Source organism: Candoia aspera, chromosome 18, assembly GCF_035149785.1.
Source record: "Candoia aspera isolate rCanAsp1 chromosome 18, rCanAsp1.hap2, whole genome shotgun sequence".
Taxonomy (NCBI): Eukaryota; Metazoa; Chordata; class Lepidosauria; order Squamata; family Boidae; genus Candoia; species Candoia aspera.
The window spans coordinates 8,846,546-8,871,079 of record NC_086170.1 but is presented as its reverse complement, the minus strand read 5'-3'; the positions used below and the strand labels follow the sequence as shown (position 1 = coordinate 8,871,079).

Here is a 24,534-nt window from a genome sequence, read left to right as displayed (position 1 = left end):
CTCAGAGGACCGGCTTCAGACACCCTTATCTGCACGAGCCGGTACACTCAAGAACCACAGTCCAACAACGCTAAATTCCCCGCAGATTCCCCCCTAAATCTCACTTGCATTGACGCAGGAGTGGCTCACCTTTACTGCAGGAGTGGCTCTTAAACTCTTCTTCTCTCAGGACCCCCTCCCACTTTCAAAAAATTATGCAGGGCCCCCAAAGAGCTTTTGTTCGCAGGGGTTGTACTGATCAATATTTGCCATACTAAAAATTAAAACCGACGCATTCGCTGCCCCTACGCCTTCTCTCTTGAGGGGATTTTAATATCGTATTCTTTTTCAACACAGGCTGGCCAAGCGTTTTGATTTCGTGGACCCCCGAGAGGGCTTTGGGGGATCCTCAGGGGTCCTCAGGACACACTGAGAAAACATGGCTGTATTGCATGTTCCACTCCCTCTGAAACAGCAAAATTTGTTGGCTGAATTAATCCTGCTTTTTTGGCTTCACACAATATAACCGGTTTAACACTAAGCAAACTGGCTGTGAGCCTTCCCAGGTGGACCAGACAGGAAACACGACCAGAAGAGCTAATTCTATTTCATTGTAAGGCTACATAGACAGAATCTTGCAAGGCTGAAAGGACAAATCTCCCTTTGTCTCCTGTACATCCAAGAAGCCAGGGAGGGTCCCTTCCGAGCCTCTTTCTCCTCCCATTATGCAGCTGAGGGCTAAGCCCTCTCTTATCTGACCCTTCCCTTTTAAAGCTGATTCTCAGAGGGGGTGTGTCAGCCTTACGAAGTAGACCAGACAGGAAACGCGACCAGATGAGCCAATTCTACTTTATTGTAAGGCTACATTGACAGCATCTTGCAAGTCTGAAAGGCTTTACAGCCCGAGAAACCAGGGAGGGCCCCTTCCGAGCCTCTTTCTCTGCCCATTATGCAGCTGAGGGCTAAGCCCTCTCTTATCTGACTGTTCCCTAGGCAGCGTCTCTTTGCCCCATCTCCCAAGGTCTTTCCCACATGCCTTTACATCAGCTTCCTACAACGGTTTGAGAGCGAACAGCTGATCACATCCCACAAATTGTCCGGAATTCATCCTTCCATGACCTATTTCTGAAGCTGGAACCCTACAGATACATTGCAATAGAGTCTCCCCACACTCTCCGCCTGCCAGGCCAAGAGCAGGCCCATGGCAGCTGTTCAGAGCATCTTGTTTTTTCCCCGAAAAGCAAACCTTGAAGCGACGGGCCAGGAATTTATTCTTCATCTCCAAGTAATTGCCCTTGTGGATCTCTGACCTGAACGGCTCATTGAGGATAACGTAACGGGGATCGTTCTGGAGGTCTTGCCAACGGGCATAACCATGTCTGGACAGCAGGAACCAGGGTTAAGGGAAACAGGAGAGCAATTTTGGAAAAACGGTTTTCCAAAAGGAGTGCCCTGGCTCTTCCTACCTGGAATCCTTGGGCCTGGTTCTGTCGGGGACCCAGAAGACAAACAGGAGACCCGTTATGGGGACACAAGAAGTCAATGGATAGTCACTAACTGTCCTGTGAGCAGAGTGTCAAAAATTTGGAGCCAGGGTGGGTCTTAGTTAACGCATTCAACTGCGAATAGGCAGCACCAAGCTCCAGTCCACCTTCAGCCATTGTAATGTATGTGAGAATGACCTTGGGAGACGGGGCGAAGAGACCCTGCCTAAGGAATGGTCAGATAAGAGACAGCTGAGCCCGCAGCTGCATAATGGGCAGAGAAAGAGGCTCAGAAGGGGCCCTCCCTAGTTTCTTGGGCTGGAAAGGAGACGGAGGGAGATTTGTACTTTCAGCCTTGCAAGATTCTGTCAAGGTAGCCTTACAATAAAGTAGAATTAGCTCATCCGGTCGTGTTTCCTGTCTGGTCTACCTGGTAAGGCTGACATCAATCTTGCAAGTCAGAAAGTACAAATCCTGCCCCCCCCGTCTCCTTTCCAGCCCAAGAAACCAGGGAGGGTCCCTCCTGAGCCTCTTTCTCCACCCATTATGCAGCTGAGGGCTAGGCCCTCTCTTATCTAACCATTCCCTTGGCAGCATCTCTTTGCCCATTTCCCAAGATCTTTCCCACCTACCATTATATCACCCTCCCAGGTATGACACCCATTGGGGACTGGGGCCCCTGGTTGCCCGATGAGTTGGATTCCGCTTTGACAAGAGCGAGGAATTCTCCTCTTTGGGCACAGCAGTCCTTCAACCCCCACCTGCTTGCCCCTCTTCTCTGCCTCCTCTGCAGCAAAGGATACGTCACGATTCCCGCCAGCAGCCAATAATCGTGCCGACGGTGCCAGACGTCGTAGACCCTTCCAGAGGACACCGCAGCCCTCTCTTCATTCTGCCAAAGGGTGTGGAGCTCTGCCAAGCCAAAAGACGATCTACTCAGGCCTAGGGGTGGGCTGCGCACCAGATGACTGCAAGCATCCCTGGACAGCTGACCGCTCGTTCACCCACCCACCGTTTTCAGAGCCTTTGTGGATTTCTGCCACCTTTGCAGTCATGCTGGCAGAATGGTTTATTTGATCATCAATGCCAAGGGAGAAGAGGGGGCATTTTGCCAGGCTGCCAAGACAACAATAGTGGTTGCCAGGGCCTGTCAGCCCTTCAAGGCTGGCTAGACAAGGAAACCAAATTATGAATGCCAAGACTACTTTCATTAGAGGGTTACAGTAACGGCATCCTGCGAGTCTGAAAATGCCTCCCCACTCCCTGCCTTTATCCTAAAGCAGTATTTCTCAATCTTAGCTATTTTAAGATGTGTGGACTTCAACTCCCAGAATTCCCCAGCCAGCATGCTGGCTGGGGAATTCTGGGAGTTGAAGTCCATGCATTTTAAAATTCCCTGGCTGGGAAGGTAGCAAATGGTGATCAAGTGACCCTGGGATGCTGCAACCGTTGTAAATATATGCTGGTCACCAAGTGCCTGAATTTTGATCACATGACTGCAGGGACGCTGTGACAGTTGTAAGTGCAAGGATCGGTCATAAGTCACTTTTTTCAGCACCATTGTAACTCCAAACGGTCGCTAAACAAATGGTCGTAAGTTGAGGACTGCCTGATTTCAGCAGACCTGGGCTAGCCCGGGACTGACTTGTTCCTGCACTGGCTTTGCCTCCTTCCTCCCATAATCCTGCCATAGCCCTGCGTTGGGTGAACTCGCCACGCAAAGAACTCCTGCGCTGAGCATTGACACCTTGCCCCATCTCTGCGCGACCCACTGCTCTCAGCTCATTCAGCCTTCTTCCAAAAAGCCAACCCTATGGGGCAATCTATCCTCAAGAGAGAATCCCCGGTGCATCTCTGCAGGAGTCCCTGCTCCAAGCTTTCCTTCCAGCAGACAAGGGTGGGATAGATAAGAAAGGAAAAGAGGCTGGGGGGGTGGGGGCGTTCTTTATACCTGTGAATCCTCCATCTGCAATGTTGAACATGAATCGGATTCCTTCCCCGTCTTCTTTCTCACCATTCTCCAGGCCTTCCCCCTGCGCCTTCTCTTCTGCCTTCACACTATCTGCAAAGCCGAATGCACAGACATCAGATGGCCGTGTGAACAGCAGTCGGGATCCTAGTGGCATCAGCAAGGTGCCAGATGAAGTCAGTTACTCCCTGTCAGCCTTCCCAGGCAGACCGGACAGCAAACACGACCAGATGAGCTAATTCCACTTTATTGTAAGGCTACATTGACAGCATCTTGCAAGGCTGAAAGTACCTCTTCCCCCCCGTCTCCTTTACAGCCCGAGAAACTTGGGAAGGTCCCTTCTGAGCCTCTTTCTCCACCCATTATGCAGCTGTGGGCTCTGCCCTCCCTTATCTGACTGTTCCCTTTTAACACTGATTCTTGGAGGGGGTGTGTCAGCCTTACCAGTTAGACCAGACAGATACGACCAGATGAGCCAATTCTACTTTATTGTAAAGCTACACTGACAGAAACTTGCAAGTCTGAAAGTACAATTCCCCCCCTCCCATCTCCTTTACAGTCCGAGAAACTCAGGAGAGTCCCTTCTGAGACTCTTTCCCCACCCATTATGCAGCTGAGGGCTAAGCCCTCTCTTATCTGACTGTTCTCTATGCAGCATCTCTTCCCCCCGTCTCCCAGGGTCTTTCCCACATATCATTACATTCCCCAAATGCTATAGGAAGGAGACTGCCTTCTGCCTCCCCTAGCTGAAATCCTGGTGTTTTCAAACAATGTCTAAACATCCTCAGATGGACCAAAAACACGCACAGCCTTCTGGACCCTTCGTCTTTTAAAGTTTATTTGCTCCAGAAATGGAAAAACAGTGAAGGTGGTTGTAGAAATCTGCTTCAGCTGCTAAAATGCACAGGTGAGGCCCTTAAAAGTGTGTGTGTGACTGTGCAGTTGTGGCCGCCCTGTTGACTTTTTCAGCCCACCTTCCTGGGGGGGGGACCCTGCCCACTGCACAAACCAACCCAGAATCTGGCCATTTTGGGAAAAATCACGGTATTTTCAGCCTGCAGCCCTGGTTTAAGAGTTGGGAGATTATTTTACCTGGCGTGGATTGTTTGCTCCCACTGGGGTTTAGCTCCAACTTTTCGGACAGCCTTTGCTGCTTGTCGGATGTCTCCTCGGTGGCAGCTGAAAAGCCAGAATTGAGGGAAGAACCAAGAAAAAGCAAATTAGCGCACAAAGGACTGTGTGAGCAAAAGATCCGCGTCGCAGGATCCCCGCGTTATAGTCCAACGTTTATACGCTCTTTCTCTGCCTTCCAAAAGGCTTGAAGTGGTACAAGATTAAGAAGGAAGACGCTGACATCTTACAGCAGAATCTGTACCTTCCTGTGAATCTGGCCGAGATCTTAGGGATAAGAGGGCCAAAATCTCACCACAGCGAAGGCAGTCCAGTCCCCGGGGTGGCCAGCTGATCAAGCACCCCTGGAAGACTTCAGTGGGCCATCCCCAGCCAGCAGACCCCAAGATTGTTCCCATCAGCCCCAACTGGCATGGCCGATTCCCCCACAGCAGATCTTTGGCGGCCTCCTAGGCACCCAGGCCTAAAATGATGGTCACAAAGTTCTTCCACAGAGTCTGGAAGGCCACCTGTCAGATGCTCTAACTGGGGCCTCCTCTGACCAAGGGGTTGGAATAGATGACCTCAAAGGTCCCTCCCGACTCTCGGATCTTTACAGAAAGGGCTGCTCCAGAACATTGGGGTATTTTTCTTCCTTCTTTCCCTGGACAGAGTCCCCTGCAGCAAATGTGCTGTTAGGAGGGATGTGAACTTTTAAAATCTTTTATCATACGGACGCTGTCCCTCACCCGTTGGCCAATCATAAGCCCCGGAGCGACTCAGCCCCACACCTGTGCTCAGCTGCTCCAGGGAGGGCTCCTCCTTCTCGCCCCCTTCCGAGGCTGCCTCGCCTGGCCCCCCTTGGCCCTCCAGCAATTCCTCCTCCTCGCCGTTCTCCATCTTCTCTCCACCTGCCTGCAAAGCACATTTGTTTCAATTCCTCGTGCCATATTTCTGTGGGCCTCCCCCTACTCAGTTTCAACCCCCTTGGAAAGACCCATGCGCAGAGCAGGGACTCCTGCAGAGACCCATCGGGCAGCCTCCGAGGAGCGATCCGGATCAAACTTGCACAGACCTCATGGGCTGTTATCCTAGGGTGGGAAAGACCTTAGAGGTCTTCTAGTCCAACCCCCTGCCCAGTGCAGGAATGCTGACGAACCAAGGTAGAGAAGGGTCCTCTAAAATTCCCCTTAGCCTTGATTTAGAGGTGGGGAGTGGGAAGAGGGGGGCCTTCTCCTCTCTCTTCCTCCAAATTTCTGCTGCTGGGTGGAGGAGAACTGCAGCAAAATTCCCTCCCGCCCCAGAGGAGGCTCTCCGTTGCATCTCTGCCTTTCCGTTCAGTGTTTCTGCTTCTAATGGGAAGCTACTTATCCCAACCACCAACGCTACTAAACTTCAGGGAGAAAGAAACGGATTTAAGAGCAGTTTGCGCAACCTTGCCTGGGCTAAGAGCTAAAATGGGGTGTGGGTGGTCTGCGATTCAGGACTGCCTCAGCACACGCTGCGAATTCAACCTCCCCCCACCCCCTGAAGCTGCCGGACATCGGGCTGCCTTTCCAGCGTCTCCTGGGAACTCAGCCAGAGAACGAACAGCCAGGTTTCAACGGGGAGATCCAAAGTTAGGTTGTGGGACGTAAATCCGAAAGGGGGAAAGAGGTTCCATCTGAGCACAGACCATGCAAAGGACTCGAACTGCAAAACAAGCGGTCTCGTTTGGGCAAAGCCGAGCCAAGGCCCACCAGGGGGGAAGCGAGACGCCTCTTTGGATCAGAAACGCCTCTCCTTGCCTGGTCCTCGGGCAGCATCCCTGGTTTCTGTCCGACACCGGGCTGCATCTCCTGCGGGGGCCCCGACGGAGTCTCTGCTTCCTCTGAAACAACTGATTAAAATACCAGCAGTGTAAAGAGAGAAAGGGAGAGAAAGAGGGGAAGGGTGGGTAGAGAGTTGGAAAAGGAGGGGAGGGAGGGAGGGGAAGGAAGCAAGGAAGAAAGCAAGGGGAGAAGGAAAGGAAGAATAGAGGGAGGGAGAGGAGAGGAGAGGAGAGGAGGAAAGAGAGAAGGAGGGAGGGAGTAGAGTGGGAAAAAAGGAAAGGAAGAATAGAGGAACAGAGAGTGAGGAAGGAAGGCAGGCAGGCAGGCAGGCAGCAGAGAAGACAAGGACCAAACAAGAGAAAGGAGGGTCACAGAGAACAAGAAAAGGAGAGGGGGAATTCCTTGTGTGCATGGCGGATACACCTTCAATTAATGAATAAAGCTGGCCCATTCACACGACGATGCCATGATGCACGTGAGACCCTGGTGGCTTGCTCGAGTTCCTTTTGAACTGTGTCCGACACAGACCATCCACGCCCTGCCCTCCTCCCCAGCAAAGCCAGCGGCAGGAGGGTTACCTGGTGGCAAGGCGGGCCCTGCTGGCCCATGAGCCGGGACGGCTGGGACGGGGGGACTTGGGTCCAGCGGCTGCATTTCGCCGCACTTCTGGCTCTCCAGCCCGCCGGCCCTTAGCTCGGGGGGGCTGCGCTTCCCATTGATGGGCTCAAACTCTTGAACCTGAAGCCGGAAGAGAGGAAGGAGAAACAATGCTCGAAAGGCAGAGGAGGAGCTGAGCAAAACTACATAGCGCCTTAGTAGGATTTGCAGGGCAGTGACTGCAAGTCCAGAGTTTGCTAATTTGGGTTAACTGTTTTCTACTTTATGGGCTGCGTGAACCCAAGCACTTAAAAACTACATGCTTTCTTCTGACACAGAACATTTGATAGGCGAAAATGGGTTGAGGCTGTTTGGTGGGTCTGCGCTTTTTGTACACCCAGCATTAAATGGTAACCATTTAGCCCATTTATTTCTATTTTATGCATTTTTTTTTAAGTTAGCCAATTCATTTCTTTTCATGGTATAGGAATGCAGCAGTGGTGTTTCATTCATTTAGGTTTAGATTCTTGCACAGTTTACAATCCCAGGGGAGGGAGGGAGGGAGGGAGGGAGGGAGGGAGGGAAGGAAGGAAGGAAGGAAGGAGGGAGGGAGGGAGGGAGGGAGGGAGGTAGAGGGAGGGACTTGGAAAAATTGGGGAAAAATCCAAAATGACATTCAAATTAACCACATCCTCAGCCATAAGTTCCTAACAGTAACTATCAAGCATTTTAAATATTGAATGAACTGAAGGCAAAGATGGCTGATTATTGAATATATTGCAAGTATAGATTGCTGGTTACTGAAAAAGTTGGAAACTTGGCTTGTGGAAAATTGAATACACGGCAGGCACAAAGGGCTGAATACGGAATACTGAAGATTTTTTACTATCCTACTGGCAAAGATCGATGAATACTGAGTATGTTACAGGCAAAGACTGATGAATATTAAAAATTTGGCAGGCAAAGACGGTTGACGAATGAATACTTGGCAGGCAAAATAGCACCACAAAGACCTGTGCATTTTGTTCAGTTTTCATCTGTAAGTCAAGCTGATCCCATTACGCAGAACACAAGTCTTGTGGCGTTTCTGCATCTAGCCAGTTTTGCACTGCAACCCTTGGATCAAAGTCAGACATTGAAACACACACAAAACACTTCCCTGAAGTGTAAACAAAAATGTGCGGCTTCTGAAAAGGCGCAACTCCTCCGCATTTCTGGCTTGCGTCAGACGTTGAGACATCATCTTTGGATTGTGCTGGGGCCCCTGAATTCTTCACCCCCACGTCAGGCACCCCACGAAGGGGGGAGGCTCACCCACCTTTTTTCGGACCAGCGACATCACCCCGATGCGGGTGAGCACGTGCTGGCGGGAAAGGCCCTCGCGGGGCACACCGTCGGCAAACGTCTCCGCCCCGTCCGCACCGGGTTCACACAAGTGCCGCATGAACAGAGACACATACGCCCTACAGAAGGAGCAAGACAGGGAGAGATGCGACGGCGGCTGCCAGAAAGAGGGCTGAATTCATCCAATCCGTAGAGCCTCCGCAGGCAGAGGCAATCTACCTGAGAGGCTACTTTCTACGTGAAGGGGAAAGGATTTTTTTTAAAAAATGTATTGGTAAGTACGACAACCAGATGAAATAATAAAGCACCACCGAAAATATTGCAGGGCTAGTAAAATCAGAGAAAGATCTGTAGGCCAATGAATAAGTGAGCAACATCTCTAGAAACTAAGGATCTAGGCATAAAATGTTAATTTAAAATTAGCTCTGCCCTTTAACAGATTATTAAAATCTAGTCATCTAGACCATCTATTGCTCCATCGTTTCGACTTTAGTATAGTATGTTATTTAAATGCAGTGGTAATATGTTTAATATGTTTAAATTCTTAATATTCTATTATGTAAATACCTTAAAGCATTAAATGTAAATGCGAAAGGAATATTTTGAACATACCAATCGGGAGTAAAATCACTTTAGGTTACTTAAGCAAGTTGGCCAGTCAATATGGGTTGCTCGCGTTAGAAAAAATAAGAGGGAATTTGATATCCCCATGCACAAATACTGTATCTCCCTGGAAATTGATAACAATTTCAGGTTCTTTGATGTGACTCAATACAGGTCGTCCTCGTTTAGCGACCGCCTTGTTTAGCGACCATTCACAGTTACGATGGTGATGAAAAAGTAACTTTGTGACCAGTCCTCGCATTTGTGATCTTCACAGGTCCATAAAGCAAAGAAAAGCTGAAGTCAGATCATAAGCACAGTCGCGGTTTCACTTAGCGACTGCTTTGCTTACCCACCAGGTTGTGGTCGCTAAACGAGGACTGCCTGTAACAACGATTTTGTGGATAGTGCACAATCCCGTCTAACATAATATAATAAAGTAAAATAAATCAAAAGAATAACAAGCACTCTAAAAATAATATGGAATAGTTTCGCAGCAAACGAGATTAAAAACCAGGACTGGAAAAAATAGTGAGGGCCATAGAGAAACCAACAGGACAGGTCAAGGGGAGAACGATCCACAGGGCCGCCGCAGTACCTGAACTCCTTCTCGCTTTTCCCCCGGAGGTCCCGCACAAGCCAGTGGGAATTGAAAGCATCCTGCGGGGGCATCCCCCAGCGCAAGATGGCGTTCAGGAATGCTTTGCGCTGGCGGGCATTGAAGCCCAACACCTGTTGAAGACAGAAAGAAAGGACGAGGGGGTAGCAGGAAGGACAGAAGGCGTGATGCCCAAGCGAAGTCCCTCTCCCTGGCTTAGCAGAGCAAGAGGCTGCGACCCACCTCAATATTGCCACCGACTCTCGCCAGTAACGGCGGCAGAGGCTTGTCGCGATCGCCCCTCAGTTGCCTCCGGGATGGCCTTCGCCCACCTGCAAAACACGGGGGACAGGTGGCACTCCTTTAAAGGTGCGATTTAGAAAGTTTTTTGGCTGCCAAAAATTGAGGGTCACCATTACACCAAGTCCCAGAGGAAAAACTTACAGGTAGTCCTCGACTTACAACCACATTTGGGACTGGAATTTCCATCATAAGCTGTTGTGGCCGTAAGTCGAGTCACCCCTTGACCGGACCCCATTTTACGACCACTTTTACGATGGCTGTTAAATGAATCATGGGTCATTAAGCGAATCCAGCTTCCCCAATGGATGTTCTTTGCCGTTTACCGGTAAAAAAGGTAGCAAATCACAATCACATGACCACAAGATGCTGCAACTGGCCGTCCATGCAAGCTGGCTGCATGCTGCTGGCTGGGGAATTCTGGGACTTGAAGTCCACATCTCTTAAAGTGGCCACGGTGGGGAAACACTGGGTAGAACGGAAAAAAATCAGCCTTCCCGTTACTCTAGCACAACACAAAGCTGTTTCAAGCTGGCACTCAAGAAACAAACCCTAAATTTCTTATCCTGAGGACTATAATCTTGCCTTAAGCAATCAGAAAGGAAATATCTGGTTCCCTCTAGGCCAGAGGTCTTTTCCAGAAAGGAAGACATTACCTCCAGAAATTATCTGCACGATGGCACAGAATGGGCTGAAGAGTTTATTTATTCATCAAATGTAACCCTAATCTCCTTTTTGCTGAAAGAGGAAAAAAATGCATTGACGATTTATGGATTTGAAGAGTAAGAAAGATGAAGATTAAATGAGGGGGGATGAAGGGATTTGTAAAATACTTAAGAGGGAGGAGAGACAACAAAAATGTAATGATCTGTTGAAAAGGAGGTTGGAAGTCATTTATATATTTCTCAAATATATTTTCCTTTTTCTTTTCTGTTCCTTTTTCTTTTCTTTTAGTCTGTCTTTTACCATATGAAAATTCTTAACATAAATGTAAGCTTCTCCTTTTCTTCCCTGCCCAGTGGACTACCAGCACTTTGAACTAATTCCTGCAGACAGGGCTGAAATCATGCCGAGGTCCGCCAGTTGCTGACCCCTGCCTTCAGCAACGCTCATACAGGGACCAACATCTCCAAGGACAGGTGCCCCGAGCAAAGGAACATAGCAATGTAGCCACCCAGGTCGGAAAACAAAGGAACAAACTCTCTCGGACCTTCCGGCCTTTCCTCGAAATCCTCATCTTCGTCTTCGGAGCCAATGGAGTATTCCGACTGATTATCGGACACCTCTTCTTGCCATTCTACAAAAAGAAGAGAAGAAGAAGGGATCAAAGCTTATATTTCTGAGCACTGGGGAGAAAAAAAACAACTTCTCCACTCAACAGCCCAGCAAGCAATTATTCTGCTGTAGGAGCTAGATTTCTGCTTGCAGGGGGGCAATTCAAAACTTCCCACCCCAGGTCATCTTAAATTGGAGCATTCTTTTTCAACCTGTTTTGCTGCAGTAACAACCCCTGTTGGCTGTCGGGGAACCATATTAGAGTTATATTAGCAACGTGGAATCCAAGCATGGATTTTAAAAAAAATTGCTTGGACAATTGAAATTGTGCACTGGGAAAAACTCAATGGTCCATCCTTTTCTTGCATTATTTTCAGTTTTGTTCAGGTGGTGAATTGCAGGGAGGGAGGGGCAAAGAATGACAGGTGGCATTTCACTGCCAACTCTTAGCGAAGTTTTTTCCTCTTCCCCTCAAGAGTTTTAAAAGTCTTCCCACCATTCGAACAGCCACGTTGACCATCCAAGCAACTTTGCAGCAAAAGTTTTTGCAGCCTCTTTATAGACCAGCATTTCTCAACCTGGGCAACTTTAAGAGGCGTGGACTTCAACTCCCAGAATTCCCCAGCCAGCCACAGGAATTCCTCAGTCCCCATGATGGCTGGGGAATTCTGGGAGTTGAGGTCCATGGCTCTTAAAGCTGCCCAGGTTGAGATATACTGGTCTAATGGGTCCAGTATTGTTACTTTCAGAGGATTCAACAAATAAAGGTTCTATGGATGGTCCAATTTTAACTTTCAATATAGTAAACATCAATAAATATAAACCATACAAACCAAAGCTGCCATAATCTTTAAAAGGGGGAAGGGGACCTGAGAGCAAATTGTCTAAGCAACACTGGTCCAGGAGACTTTAAAACTCCAAGGAAGGATGTTTAGGTTCAACGTCCGGAATACTCCTTGACTGTCCGAGTTGTTGGCCAGCGGAACAGCCTGCCACATGAAGCGGTCAGCTCTTCCTTCCCTGGAGGTCTCCAGACAGAGGGTGGAGGGTCATCTGGCAGAGATGCTCTAGTGGATCCTGCACTGAGCAGGGGGTTGGACCAGGTGACCTCCAAGGCCCCCTTCCAACTCATGTCCCGGAGGACTGAGACGTCCCTGCGCCCGGGGGAAGGCCCGGTTGGCTGCCCGTACCGTGATCCTCCTGCGAGGTGTCGTTGTAGTTGACCTGCTTCCTGATTCTTTTCCCCTTGCCGAGATTGCGGGCGAGGTCTTCCTGCTGCTGCTCGTAATGATGCCGGAGCAGCTTTTCCCAATAATCAGGGTCCACGTTCTCTTCCTGCTTGATGATTTCACGCTCCACCTCTTCCTGAAAACCCAGGAGAGAAGCAGGGGTTGAACCCGGGACGTCTCCCCGCCCAGAGTTCCTGGGGGAGAGAAGTGACGGCCCACGAGTCGGACGCTGCTGGACAAATCACCACGGAGGGTGGGAAAATCTCCGTGCCTTTCCAGAAATTGAAAACAGAGCTCGAGAGAAGCTTTGCTCTTTTAAAAAAGGGTCTCTTTTTTAAAGAGTAAAACCAAGAATCAACTCTCTGTGGAGAAGCTGTATGGGTAGTCCTTGCTTAGCAACCACAATTGGGACTGGCAATAAGTGAAGCGGTCGCTAAGTGAAACCGCGACTGGGCTTAGGGTCTGACTTCAGCTTTCCTTCGCTTTACAGACCTGCGAAGGTTGCAAATGCGAGAACTGGTCGCAAAGTTACTTTTTCATCACCGTCGTACCTGCGAACCATCGCTAAATGAGGCAGACACTAAACAAGGACTACCTGTACCTCCTCTTAGCAGAGTCACTAAATTTGTTTATACTTGCTGTGATAGTTGGAAGTCCCTTCTTTATATATTTCTTGTCTCTTTATTATATTCGTTCCTTTTTCTTACCCTTTTTACGCCTTCTTTCTAGTCTCTTTTCTTTCTTTTAAGTTTAGTTTGTCCTAGATTTTACTATCATAATCAAAACTCTTGATAAAGACGGTATGTATACAAAAACGACATCCCAAGGGCTTCCACTAGGAGGCTGTTGGTCATAAAGGTCAAGATGGAGGCCACAACTGTGTGCTTTAAGCCCTGTCCTTTTTAGCACAGACACCCAGTCACAGCTGCCATCTTGACTTTCTAATCCCAACCCTGCACAGGCAGCCCAGTTTAATAAATTATGAATTAGTCTTCAAACAAAGGGAGGGATTCCGAAGAAACCAGAAGAAATCCATGATCCTGGGCACATTACCACACCATCCTCTTCTCTCACAACATACTGGGCGACTTTAAAAGAGCTGAGATACTCGTTCATGTTCTGCAGCTCCGTGTCATCCGTGGCGTCTTGATTGCGGTCCAAGAGCTTAGAAATGGCTGCGTCATCATAATGGATGACACTGCTGTCCTCCACGTCTTTGCTATCTCCTAGGAGAGGAAGAAGGAAAGCCAAGGAGTTAAGAGCCCACCCCCTCTTCTTAGGCAAACTTGCCACCTATGGTTTGGGCTTGTCCTACCACAGCTACCATTTGGTCTAAAACTCACGGAACAGCCAACACAATTTTAGATTTATTGTTGCTTGTTAGGGAAGTGTGTTTTCTATGGTAACCTCCCCAGTCTTTGGACTGACGTAGCATCAAGGGTCCAGTGCCTTCTGGGCATGAAGATCATTAGACCATATTGGAAAGAGAAATGATAAATGATAAAAGAACTCTCATTTGGATTGTTGCTATCTTCTCAAATGAAACAATAACAAGGAGGTGGTGTGACACTGTTTTTCTGACAGATCCTCTAAGCTACCGAAATGCTGAAATGACACGTGCTGCGCAAATCCACCCAGCTGGGTCTTTTCTCGACCTGGTTCAGTGTGTTGTGTGAACCTGAATAAACCGGGGAGGAAGGCAGGGGACAGATGGGTGGGGTGCCCATCCGGTCAAAAGCCTTCTCCGCCTTGAAAGCCACCAATAATGGGTTGTGCTCTTGGCCCAGCACATACCTGGTGGAGGGCCTCCATGCTTCTTCTTCAGGCTGGTGGTCCCAGCGCCCCCTTTGAAGGGTGAACCATCCAGGAACGGGGCCGCAGCTTCAGGCAGGCTAATCCGCTGGGTCTGAGAAGTCATGCCTGGAAGGGAGCCCAAAGGTATGGGGAGAATGACACGCCTTGATGAAGGTGAGGCCAAGACCACAAGCCACCCCTAACTTGTCTCACCTGAGTCAACCCGAAGGTGGGAGACGCGGTGGCCCTGCAGTTGCCGCAGAGCAACGACTCAACAAGATCCAGACTGCCACCGGTCCCCTGCTATACTGATCGAAGATGGGTTCCTGGCAGTGCCAGTTCGGCTCTCCTGCCCACCACAGAGCCTTGTTCTCTCACCTTCGGCGTCATCCTTAAAGAGCTCCTCCGTGCCGAACTTCAAGATGTCGTCCAGTTCTTGCTTGGTCATGGAGCCAGACTTGGAGCCCAGGCCGGGCCGCACGACCAGGTGGGTCAGCATCATCTTCCGCTTGGCCACCTGGGTGATGCGCTCTTCCACGGAGGCCCGGGTCACGAAGCGGTAGATCATCACCTTCTTGTTCTGCCCAATTCGGTGTGCTCGGCTGAACGCCTGCGAACGGAAACGTCGGAGCGGTGGGCCGAAGCAGCGCCCGGCCCTTGTGGGGTGGCCACCCTTCCCCGTCCCTTCAGGAAACCCCTCTGACACTGTATTTAATCTGCCGTGGGGCAGTTCCCCATTCATTCTCTTGGCCGCTTGTTTCAAAAATTCTGGGCGCCTTTGCAAAAATAAAAAACTGGGTAAAAACAGTGGAAATGTTTTCAACTATCAGAACCTCAAGTCAAGTCTCCCTTGAGCTGAACCCCAAGCAAAAGCAACATCATGAACCCATCCAGGAAGTTCTCCTGGCAGTCATACAAAAGGGTGCCACGGATGTATTTTTTAACTTCCCAGTCCTGCCTACGGACTTGAGGTAGCTTCGAGGTCTCCCATCCAAACACTTAACCGCGTCCTGCCCTGCACAGCTTTGTAAAACCAGCTAAAGTGGGCTAGAAACTGGGAGAGACCCAACGGAGTGATTTACTCAGCCTTTGAAAATTCTCATAAAGATCCTTCTCCCCCCTTACTACAGCTTGGGCGTTTTATAAAATGTGGCATTTTGCTTATGCTCAGCTAGATTTCTGTCTTCGTAGTCCCATTTACCTTCTCGGCAAGATCCAATCACAATGCATGCCGGCAAATTACACACACACTCACACACACACACACACACACCGAGCATTTCTCTGTTTATTTTGGGGCACAAACCCAGTTTAGCTTAGTTTAATTTGAGTTCTGGCTTAGCTACTGTGGTTTCTAAGCCAGGGTTAACAGTTTACATAAAGTGTGAGACAGATGATTATGCACTGTTCCATATTGTACAGGTAGTCCTCATTTAGCAACCAGAATTGGGACCGACAACTCAGTCATTAAGTGAAGCAGTCATTAAATGAAACCACAACTGCACTTCAGCTTTCCTTTGCTGTACAAAGCTGCGAAGGTCACAAATGCGAGGATTAGTGGCAAAGTTACTTTTTCACTACTGTCACAACTGCAAACAGTTGCTAAACAAGGCAGTTGCTAAACAAGGACTATCTGTACAGTTAAACCAAGCTTAGGGTTAAACTCTACTATAAAAGATAATCTTTGGTTTGTTTTCTCTCTTCACCAGAAACAGGCAAATGAATTTGGGCCTTTTGTTTTTATATGGAACAAACTAGTTCTACACCCCCACGCACACCACACACATATATAAAATTAAAAGTGGTTTTAAAGAGCAGCACGTTGATGCTTCATTGGACCCATCAACAGAGCCGCATTCAAAGCAAGGAAGTTAAAAAGCCTCTGGATTTTGCACATTTTTATTTTAAAGAAAAAAGCTGGAAGAGAAAGAATGACTGCATGCAAAGGGTTTATTCAGGAAGAAAAGGGGGAACAGACTTGGACAAAAAATCATACATTTCCAGGGAAAGTCAGCAGTTTTTTTTTTTTTCAAGGAGGGGACTTTCGACAGATGCCCACAATTGTGCTAACCTGGAGAGGGGAAGAACGGAAACCTGGAGACGGGGGAAAAGAGGAAGAAAGCAAGAGAATTAACCTGGATGTCATTATGGGGGTTCCAATCCGAGTCATAAATAATGACGGTGTCAGCAGTCGCCAGGTTGATGCCCAAGCCGCCGGCCCGGGTAGAAAGCAGGAAACAGAACTGCTGAGCTCCAGGGGCTGAGAGCGAGAGGCATGGAGACAGGAAGGGGATCAGGGTTAGTCATGCTAGTGTGGAAGTGGCGAAGATATCCCTGACTTGGGGGAAGAAACCGAGATTGATTAGTGGGAGATAGGTAGAGGTAAAGGTTTCCCTCGACGTAAAGTCCAGTCGAGTCCGACTCTAGGGGGCGGTGCTCATCTCCGTTTCTAAGCCTTAGAGCCGGCGTTGTCCGTAGACACTTCCAGGTCATGTGGCCAGCATGACGACACGGAACGCCGTTACCTTCCCGCCGAAGCGGTACCTATTGATCTACTCACATTTGCATGTTTTCGAACTGCTAGGTGAGCAGGAGCTGGGACGAGCAACGGGAGCTCACCCCGCCGCGCGGATTCGAACCGCCGACCTTCCAATCGGCAAGCTCAGCAGCTCAGTGGTTTAACCCGCAGCGCCACCGCATGGGAGTGGGAGATAGAAGGTGGTTAAAGCCGCAGGCAAGAAGGAAAGAGAGAAACACCCCCAGCTGTAATGGCATATGGAAAAGACCTTGGGAGACAGGTGAAGAGATGCCACCTAGGGAGGGTCAGATAAGAGGGGGCTGAGCCCTCAGCTGCATAATGGGTGGAGAAAGAGGCTCAGAAGGGGCCCTCCCTGGTTTCTCAGGCTGTAAAGGAGATTTGTACTTTCAGACTTGCAAGATGCTGTCAATGTAGCCTTACAATAAAGTGGAATTAGCTCATCTCGTCATGTTTTGCCCCAGCAAGGCTGACCTCAATCTTGCAAGTCTGAAACGACAATTCTCCCATCAAGGGGAGTTTTTAACACACACCCCAGCACTGCAAAAAAGCAGAATGTTAACATTTGGGGAGGGTTTTGATGCCGGATCCCTTTTAAAAGAGTGAAGAGAGGGACCGAATAGATCCATACAAGTCAAACCAGAAATTAAAGGTTTCATAAACCACGGCTGCATTTTGCATTTTCTTACTATCACAGCCTTGCTGTGTGCTATTAAATATCTAACTTGGTTTCTTAATTTAGCCATTTTCAGGGGGGATGCAATGGATTGAACAGGGTTTGCTTGGCATGCCAAACCACAGCGAATCCAAGATTAACCCTAGCCAATCTTTGCATCTTAGCGTGCTACTGTATATGAGGATAGCAATGCAAAATCAAAATTAAGTCTGGTATGAATCAATTAAACCTATAACGAAAAGGGTCTTGCAGCATCTCACAGATTTAAAAATTTACTTCCATTAGACCACCACCCCCTCCTCTGAGCAGGCAGTGTCCAGCTACGTTGGGACCACCCTCTCCAGCATCCCGAGCCAAAAATCAGCCACCATGATGTCACCCACATCATGACACCATCACCCAAAGGAGATGCAATCTGTATCATTTGCACAATGATGTCACGGTGCCAGGTTAGTTTGGGCAAAATCTTTCTCAGTTTTGCAAATCCACAAAAGGAGGGGACCGGACATTGCAGATTCCCTCACGCGGGCCCCAAGCGAGGGTACCATTAAATCTGTCGATGGATTCCTGCCTCAGCCCTCCGGTGATTCCGCCGTCGATCCGTTCGTACTTGTACCCCTCGTATTCCAAAAAATCTTCAAGCAGGTCAAGCATTTTTGTCATCTGGCAGAGGAGGGGGAAAAGGGTAAGAATTAGGGTGCCCTCAGGGATGAGAAAAAAACAAACCGAGGCCCCTCGAAGGCTGAAGGACTGAGCTGGAGAAGTGGGTTCCGGTTGCAACTCTGTTACGCTCCACTTACGAGGGAGTAAACACCACAAAGCGGGCTTATTTTATCTTTTTCCCTGGAAAAAAACCCATTGGGTATGTTCCTGCCATCTTGGGGAATGCTGGGAGCAAGTGGGGCTCACCTCCCGGGGCTCCTCCACTATTCTTTTGTTTCTAATGATATATTATTAAAAGTTTGAAAAACGAGAACGAATATAAACTAAATTAGAACAGAGGAAACGATAAGGAATGAGAGAAATAACAGAAAAGGCTAAAGGTGCCATAAGAAAATAGAAATAAAAAAAGAAAAAGCTAAAGAAAGATATAAAGTTGTAAAAAAGTAATTTCCAAAATTCTTCGCAGCAGTTATAAGTACGTATAGATCAAAAGTATTATAATATAATTTACAAATTATCTTTTAACCTCTCTCTCTAAAGTTACATCGTAATCCTCTTCTTTCTATAATCTATCCTGCCTCATCAAAAAAACCATAAATCACAAGTTCATTTTTTTTTCATTTTTACGCAAAAAGTCCATAAGGGACGCGCTCTTCCATCATTCTTAAGTTTTACATGCCCTCAAAAGACCTTCCTTTTGCCGTTTCCCCACAATGCCTCCTTTTTTTCGTTTGCAAACCCATCCTCTCGCCAGTTTGCAGTTTGTCATGTTTTGGGGTCCCCCCTCTGGGCCCTGCGCACCTGGGAGAAGATGAGCACCCGGTGGCCCCCGTTGTGCAGCTTCTTCAGCATCTTCTGCAGCAGCATGAGTTTCCCCGAAGATTTCACCAACGAGCCGCCATCGTAGGACCCGTTGGGCAAGACGGGGGCTTCCTGGGGAAGACAAAACGGGCAGGTGAGCAAGGATTCAGGGGAACCATGTCCACTGAAAACCCTGGAGCGTGAGGTAACGCCACCGAACCACTCTCCAGGTTTCAAACACTGCTGACCCTGCTGCTCCATTTTGTTTTTTAAAGGCAACATTTTAAAAGAAATTGCAAAGGGAAAAAAATGATATCCAGAACTACTCCTAATATTAATGCAAGTAGTCCTCGACTTATGACCACAATTGGGACTGGAACTTCCATCACTAAGTGAGGAGGTTGTTAAGAGAGTCATGCCTGATTTTACGACCTTTTTTGCCACAGTCATTAAGTGAATCACCACATCATTAAGCGAATCACGTGGTCATTAAGCAAATCCAGCTTCCCCCGTTGACTTTGCTTGTTGGAAGCCAGCTGGGAAGGTCACAAATGGCGATCACATGAGCTGGGATGCTGCAGCCGTTGTGCAAGCCGGGCACCAAGCATCTGAATTTTGATCCTGTGACTGCAGGAACATTGTGACGATCGTAAATGCGAGGACCAGTCGCGAGTCACTTTTTTTTAGCATCATCGTAACTTCGAACGGTTGCTAAACAAATGGTCGTAAGTCGAGGACTACTTATAAGACCGCTGGTAGTCCCTAGGGAAACTACAGGGTAGTTGTAGGTACCACAACATAAAAATATCCATTTTTACCAGGTTTCAACTGTCAGTAAAGCGTAAGCCACATAAACAGCCCACATTTTGTGAGATTTCCAGCTGTGTCCTTTGCTCTCGTCAAAACGCAGCTGGCTCAGAAGCACGCACACACACACACACAAGCAGAGTATCAAAAGAAATCTTTAAACATCCTGGGATTAAAGCTGAAAAACAGACACTTCAGAAAGGAAAGCTTTGCGCCACGTTAATTCCAAGCATTTACCCACATGCGTGAACTGCGCGGAGAAAACGAACTTCAGGAGTCACGCTCAGCGAGGTCTTCTGGCCACCTCCGCAGCTGCCAAAGTTCGAAATGGTGTCCCATAGTGAGGGACGCTACTCTCTTCCCCGGGAGAGATGACCTCCATGTGCCCAAAGTCACCTTCCACCAGATTCAAATGAGAAATCGACCCAGACTAGGAAAAGAGACCTACCACTGCTGCCACCGGGAACAGGTAAGGATGGTTGCAACACTTCTTCAAATCCATCATGATGTTCAGCAGGGAAACCTGGTTACCACCCCCTTTGGAATTCAGTGCCTCAAAATTCTTGGTCAGGATTAATTTATAGTACTTCCTGCACAGACACAAGGGAGAAAGACCATCCAAAGGGGCACTCTGGAAAAACGGAACTCCAGAATAACAACGCGCAGCCTAAAGACTCAAATGGAATTTTGCTTTTCTGCTGCGCCCCAACTGTAGTTTCCTGCCTAACCAAGGTGGGTGTTTACGCTGTACAGGTCCACTCCTTACGGGGTGAGCTTTGCTGGAGTTCCTGGAAGGAGGGCCTCAGCTTCCTCCCACAAGTGGAAAAGAGGTGCAAAATCAGCATTGTGGGGAAAATGAAAGAGAAAAACGGCCGCATCGCTCGCATCCATCCAGGGAAAGTGAAACATGCTTGCAGGGTTTTTTTCAGGAGGAGGGACCGGAGGGGCCGAGCTGGAGGGCCTTGTCAACCTTCCCCTGAGGACTAGAACTGAAAGTGAAAGCAACATGAAAGCCCGCCCAGGATTTCCTCTTTTCTACGCCATGGTAAAGGATGGCCTCTGGAATAGCCAAGGGCTCAAGGAAGGGGATCAGTTGCCGGGGCCACAGTTTCCTTGAAGACCACCGTTCCAGCACTCTTCTGGGATTCTCTGCACGAGGGGTAGGCAATCATTCACAGCCCAAGAACCACACGCCCTCTACGCTTCTGGCCCTCAAGACCCCTTAGTGTCCTTTGGTTGAGGGAACGTCTCCGAAAAACAACCAACTCACCCCCCAAGCAGGAAGACGACGGCAAACGAGGATCTTGGCGGTCCCTCAGCTCCAAAACGCAAACAAGTGGAGGATGGGAGCATCCCAGCCTCCAGTTCTTGGAACAAGGGGCTTTGGGGACTTTTACACCAACAGGCCAACTTTCTTGGCTTCATCTGCCTACAAAGGAAGACTTACTTCTGCATCTGGCTCAGCTCCACCCGGACAATCAGCTCCGTCTTGGCTGGCATGTTTTTGAACACGTCAGCTTTCAGTCGACGTAGCATGTGAGGCCCTAGAAGGTCGTGGAGTTTTTTAATCTGGTCTTCCTTGGAGATGTCGGCAAACTCTTCAAGGAATCCTTCCAGGTTGCTGTTGAGCAAGAACGGGGGAGAAGTCACACCCTCCTTTTTCAAACAGATCATTCATTCATTCATTCATTCATTCATTCATTCATTCATTCGGAAGCCGCCCAACTCCCAATGGGTTTTCCAATCAGCACTGACGTTTGCGGTGATCATCCCACAACTGGATCCACGCAGGTGGTGAACCCAGCTTTGAAAAAGCCACCGGACTGGGAGCAGATGACTTGCTGTGCCCAAACAAACCCTAGTTTGGCTGAACACAACGGCCTGGCTCACACGCCATCAAGCCAACGGTTGAACGTCCTCAGCTCAAGATCAAATGCCCAGTCTCATTTAGAACAGTAAGCAAATGCAATCTAAGTTTTCCCAGCCTTTAGGAAACCATGGATGTCCACAGGAGGGGGGTCAAAAAAATCAAGATGGTGGCCACGCCATGGGATTGAAGCTCTACCTTTTCATACGCGTCTAAAAAGGGGTGGGGTGTCAATCAACAGTCATCTTGACTTTTTTGAATCCCCCTGCCCATACTCAAGTTGGAAACAGTCCTGTTTTGACCAGATGTGTACCAAATCTTCCCAATTTATAAACAACTCTACTTAAGGTTGATTCGTCTTGAATGTCAATGCAGAATGTTCCTTTGTGAAGAAGCATGGGAGCCAACAGACCGATCTAAGGGGATTGCTTTTCCCGTTATTCTCCTGCTCTGGTTTTTCTCCTTGGGGAGGGGGTAGACTGGTGCAAACATATCCCAAAGGGGGCTCACTTGAACCTCTCCGGCGTGAGGAAGTTGAGCAGGTGAAACAGCTCCTCCAGATTGTTCTGCAACGGAGTCCCCGTCAGCAGCAGCTTGTAGTCAATTTTGTAGCTGTTGAGGACCCTGAAAAACTTTGCAGGGGGTGGGGGGAGGAATTGGGTGGGAAAGGCAGAGAATTCTCCAAGGCGAGGGAGACTACTTGCCAATCCTGTTCGGATTGCTCTAAAGCAGGGTTTTCCAAACTTGGCCACTTGAAGATGTGTGAACTTCAACTTTAACAAATGCAAAGTACAAGTGGTCAAGGAACGTAACCACCACCGTTTGCCTTTCTTTAAAGCAGTGTTTCTCAACCGTAGCCCCTTGAAGAGGGGTGGACTTCAGCTCCCAGAATGCCCCGGCCAGCATGCACTGAGGATTTCTGCACTGGGCAGAAGGCTGGAGTAGATGACCTCCAAGGCCCCTTTCAATCCTTCTGTTTTAGGATTCCGTAAAAGTACCTACCTTGGACTGGTTATTTTTCAGCCGGTGGGCTTCATCAACCACCAGACAGGCCCACCGGAGGGATCCCAAAACAGCCTGGTCAATTGTGATGAGTTCGTAGGACGTCAGCAAGACATGGAATTTGATCTGAGCTTCTTTCTGCAGGAACAGGGTGAGAGCGTGATTGGCAGGACGGTTCGGGTCTCCCACTAGGAGAAGGCCTAAGGTTCGATTTTAGGCACTTTTAAAAAATACCTTTATGAATCAGTTATAGAAATAATTTATGGTGGGAGGGAACCTTCTCTTCCCCTGTCATTTCAGTACTCTTAGTATTTTATAACCGCCCAGCACTGCTGGGAGTCGGGCGGAAAATACATTTAATACATAAATGCGTTCCAATAAATTTGAAGTCCAGCTTTGGGAGTAAAAACAAGCAGCAACAGCAGCACCCTGGAGCTGCGAGTCATCCAATTCTCCACTCAGGGTTACCTTCATCCGGAAAACCTTTTTCCCAGTCCGAACAGAGCTGTCCTCAAAGGAGAACTCGTTCTCGCGAATCATGGACCGGCTCTCTTTGTCCCCGGTGTAGGTGACCACGTAGAAGTCGGGCGCCCACATCTCAAACTCGCGTTCCCAGTTGATGATGGTGGAAAGCGGGGCACTCACCAGGAACGGACCTTTGGAATGGCCCTGATTTGGAAAAGCAAGATGTGGAGATGTGTAAACCCTAATGGTATGTGGGAAGGACCCTGGGAGACGGGGCAAAGAGATGCTGCCTAGGGAACGGTCAGATAAGAGGGTGCTTAGCCCACAGCTGGATAGTAGATGAAAAAGAGGCTCGGAAGGGACCCTCCCTAGTTCTCAGGCTGGCAAGAGAATTGTCCTTTCAGCCTTGCAAGATTCTGTCAATGTAGCCTTACAATAAAGCAGAATTAGCTCATCTGGTCGTGTTTTCTACCTGGTAAGGCTGACACCTAGGGAACGGTCAGATAAGAGACAGCGTAGCCCACAGCTGCATAATCGGTGGGGCAAGAGGCTCAGAAGGGACCCTCCCTAGTTTCTCCAGCTGTAAAGGAGACGGGGGGGGGAGATTTGTACTTTCAGCCTTGCAAGATTCTGTCAATGTAGCCTTACAATAAAGCAGAATTAGCTCAACTGGTCGTGTTTCCTGTCTGGTCTACCTGGGAAGGCTGACGTAAGTCCAGGGCAGATCCAGAGAGACTTACCTCTTTGTAAAGGGAATAAAGGTACACAATGGTCTGGACAGTCTTCCCCAAGCCCATCTCATCAGCCAAGATCGTGTCTGTGCTCTGCGCCCAAGAAAATCGCAGCCAGTTGAGCCCTTCCAATTGGTAAGGGTGCAGCGTTCCACCCGTTGCATCGATGTACCATGGTTGCCTGTCAAATTTTACCGTCGGCTACAAAGATGGAGAAGAGACAAGAGGAATTACCATGATGATGATCGTCATTATCATTGTTATCCTGCTACTCCTCCACCTAGCTGTCAACCAATTCAGTACATTTTCCCTTTTTCTAAATCCATTCCTTTTTCTAAAACCAGAATCTACCAGCTCTGATCAGTTCAAACTCCAGTTGAAGAACTTCAACTTTAGTTTCTCTACATTTTCAAATCGAATTATCCAGACTAAGACAGCCCCAAATATTTTTTTAAACCACACATGATAAGGCATGGGAAGGTAAGCAGGTGCCAACAATATAATAAAATGAAATAAAAAATAATGTATTTTCAAAAAGTTAGCACATTAAATGCTCAAAATCCCAGGATTTTGATATCCCCTCCCCAGGACTTTCAAAATTTCATGGACCCAGACAAAAGATACCTCAATATCATCAGGCCCTCAACAGTCAGGCATTAGAGATTGTGATCCACCAAAGTAGACTTTCCCTTGCCTGCCCAATTCCTAATGGATTCCCAGAAGCCGGACTGAAGTGGATAACACTTTACTGAGTTTTCTCATGCACATAAAATAAACAATGCAAAAGAGCAAGAGAATGGTTTCCATCAGGAATTAGGGGAGATCCTGCACGTTTTGCAGAATTCCAGCAAAGGTGGATTTTTTGGCACGGAGGGCCACCGAGTCACACCGTG

General features: G+C 48.5%; 1 protein-coding gene across 1 annotated transcript in view; it reads right to left on the bottom strand.

The window, feature by feature from the left end:
• The window catches only part of CHD5 (chromodomain helicase DNA binding protein 5), a 42,570-nt gene that overhangs the window by 5,700 nt on the left and 12,336 nt on the right, over positions 1–24,534 (bottom strand). Inside the window, exons 15-38 of the mRNA XM_063317700.1 lie at positions 23,651–23,842; positions 22,914–23,114; positions 22,446–22,583; positions 21,954–22,075; positions 21,024–21,197; positions 20,025–20,166; positions 18,770–18,901; positions 17,851–17,968; positions 16,229–16,353; positions 14,472–14,703; positions 14,094–14,219; positions 13,353–13,525; positions 12,261–12,435; positions 11,006–11,092; positions 9,739–9,827; positions 9,496–9,629; positions 8,269–8,413; positions 6,797–7,091; positions 6,218–6,421; positions 5,292–5,465; positions 4,525–4,611; positions 3,415–3,525; positions 2,267–2,375; positions 1,226–1,358 (exon numbers count right to left, since the gene is read on the bottom strand). Coding sequence (XP_063173770.1) covers positions 1,226–1,358; positions 2,267–2,375; positions 3,415–3,525; positions 4,525–4,611; positions 5,292–5,465; positions 6,218–6,421; positions 6,797–7,091; positions 8,269–8,413; positions 9,496–9,629; positions 9,739–9,827; positions 11,006–11,092; positions 12,261–12,435; positions 13,353–13,525; positions 14,094–14,219; positions 14,472–14,703; positions 16,229–16,353; positions 17,851–17,968; positions 18,770–18,901; positions 20,025–20,166; positions 21,024–21,197; positions 21,954–22,075; positions 22,446–22,583; positions 22,914–23,114; positions 23,651–23,842 — 3,618 coding nt within the window. The remainder of the gene's footprint in view (positions 1–1,225; positions 1,359–2,266; positions 2,376–3,414; positions 3,526–4,524; positions 4,612–5,291; positions 5,466–6,217; positions 6,422–6,796; positions 7,092–8,268; positions 8,414–9,495; positions 9,630–9,738; positions 9,828–11,005; positions 11,093–12,260; positions 12,436–13,352; positions 13,526–14,093; positions 14,220–14,471; positions 14,704–16,228; positions 16,354–17,850; positions 17,969–18,769; positions 18,902–20,024; positions 20,167–21,023; positions 21,198–21,953; positions 22,076–22,445; positions 22,584–22,913; positions 23,115–23,650; positions 23,843–24,534) is intronic.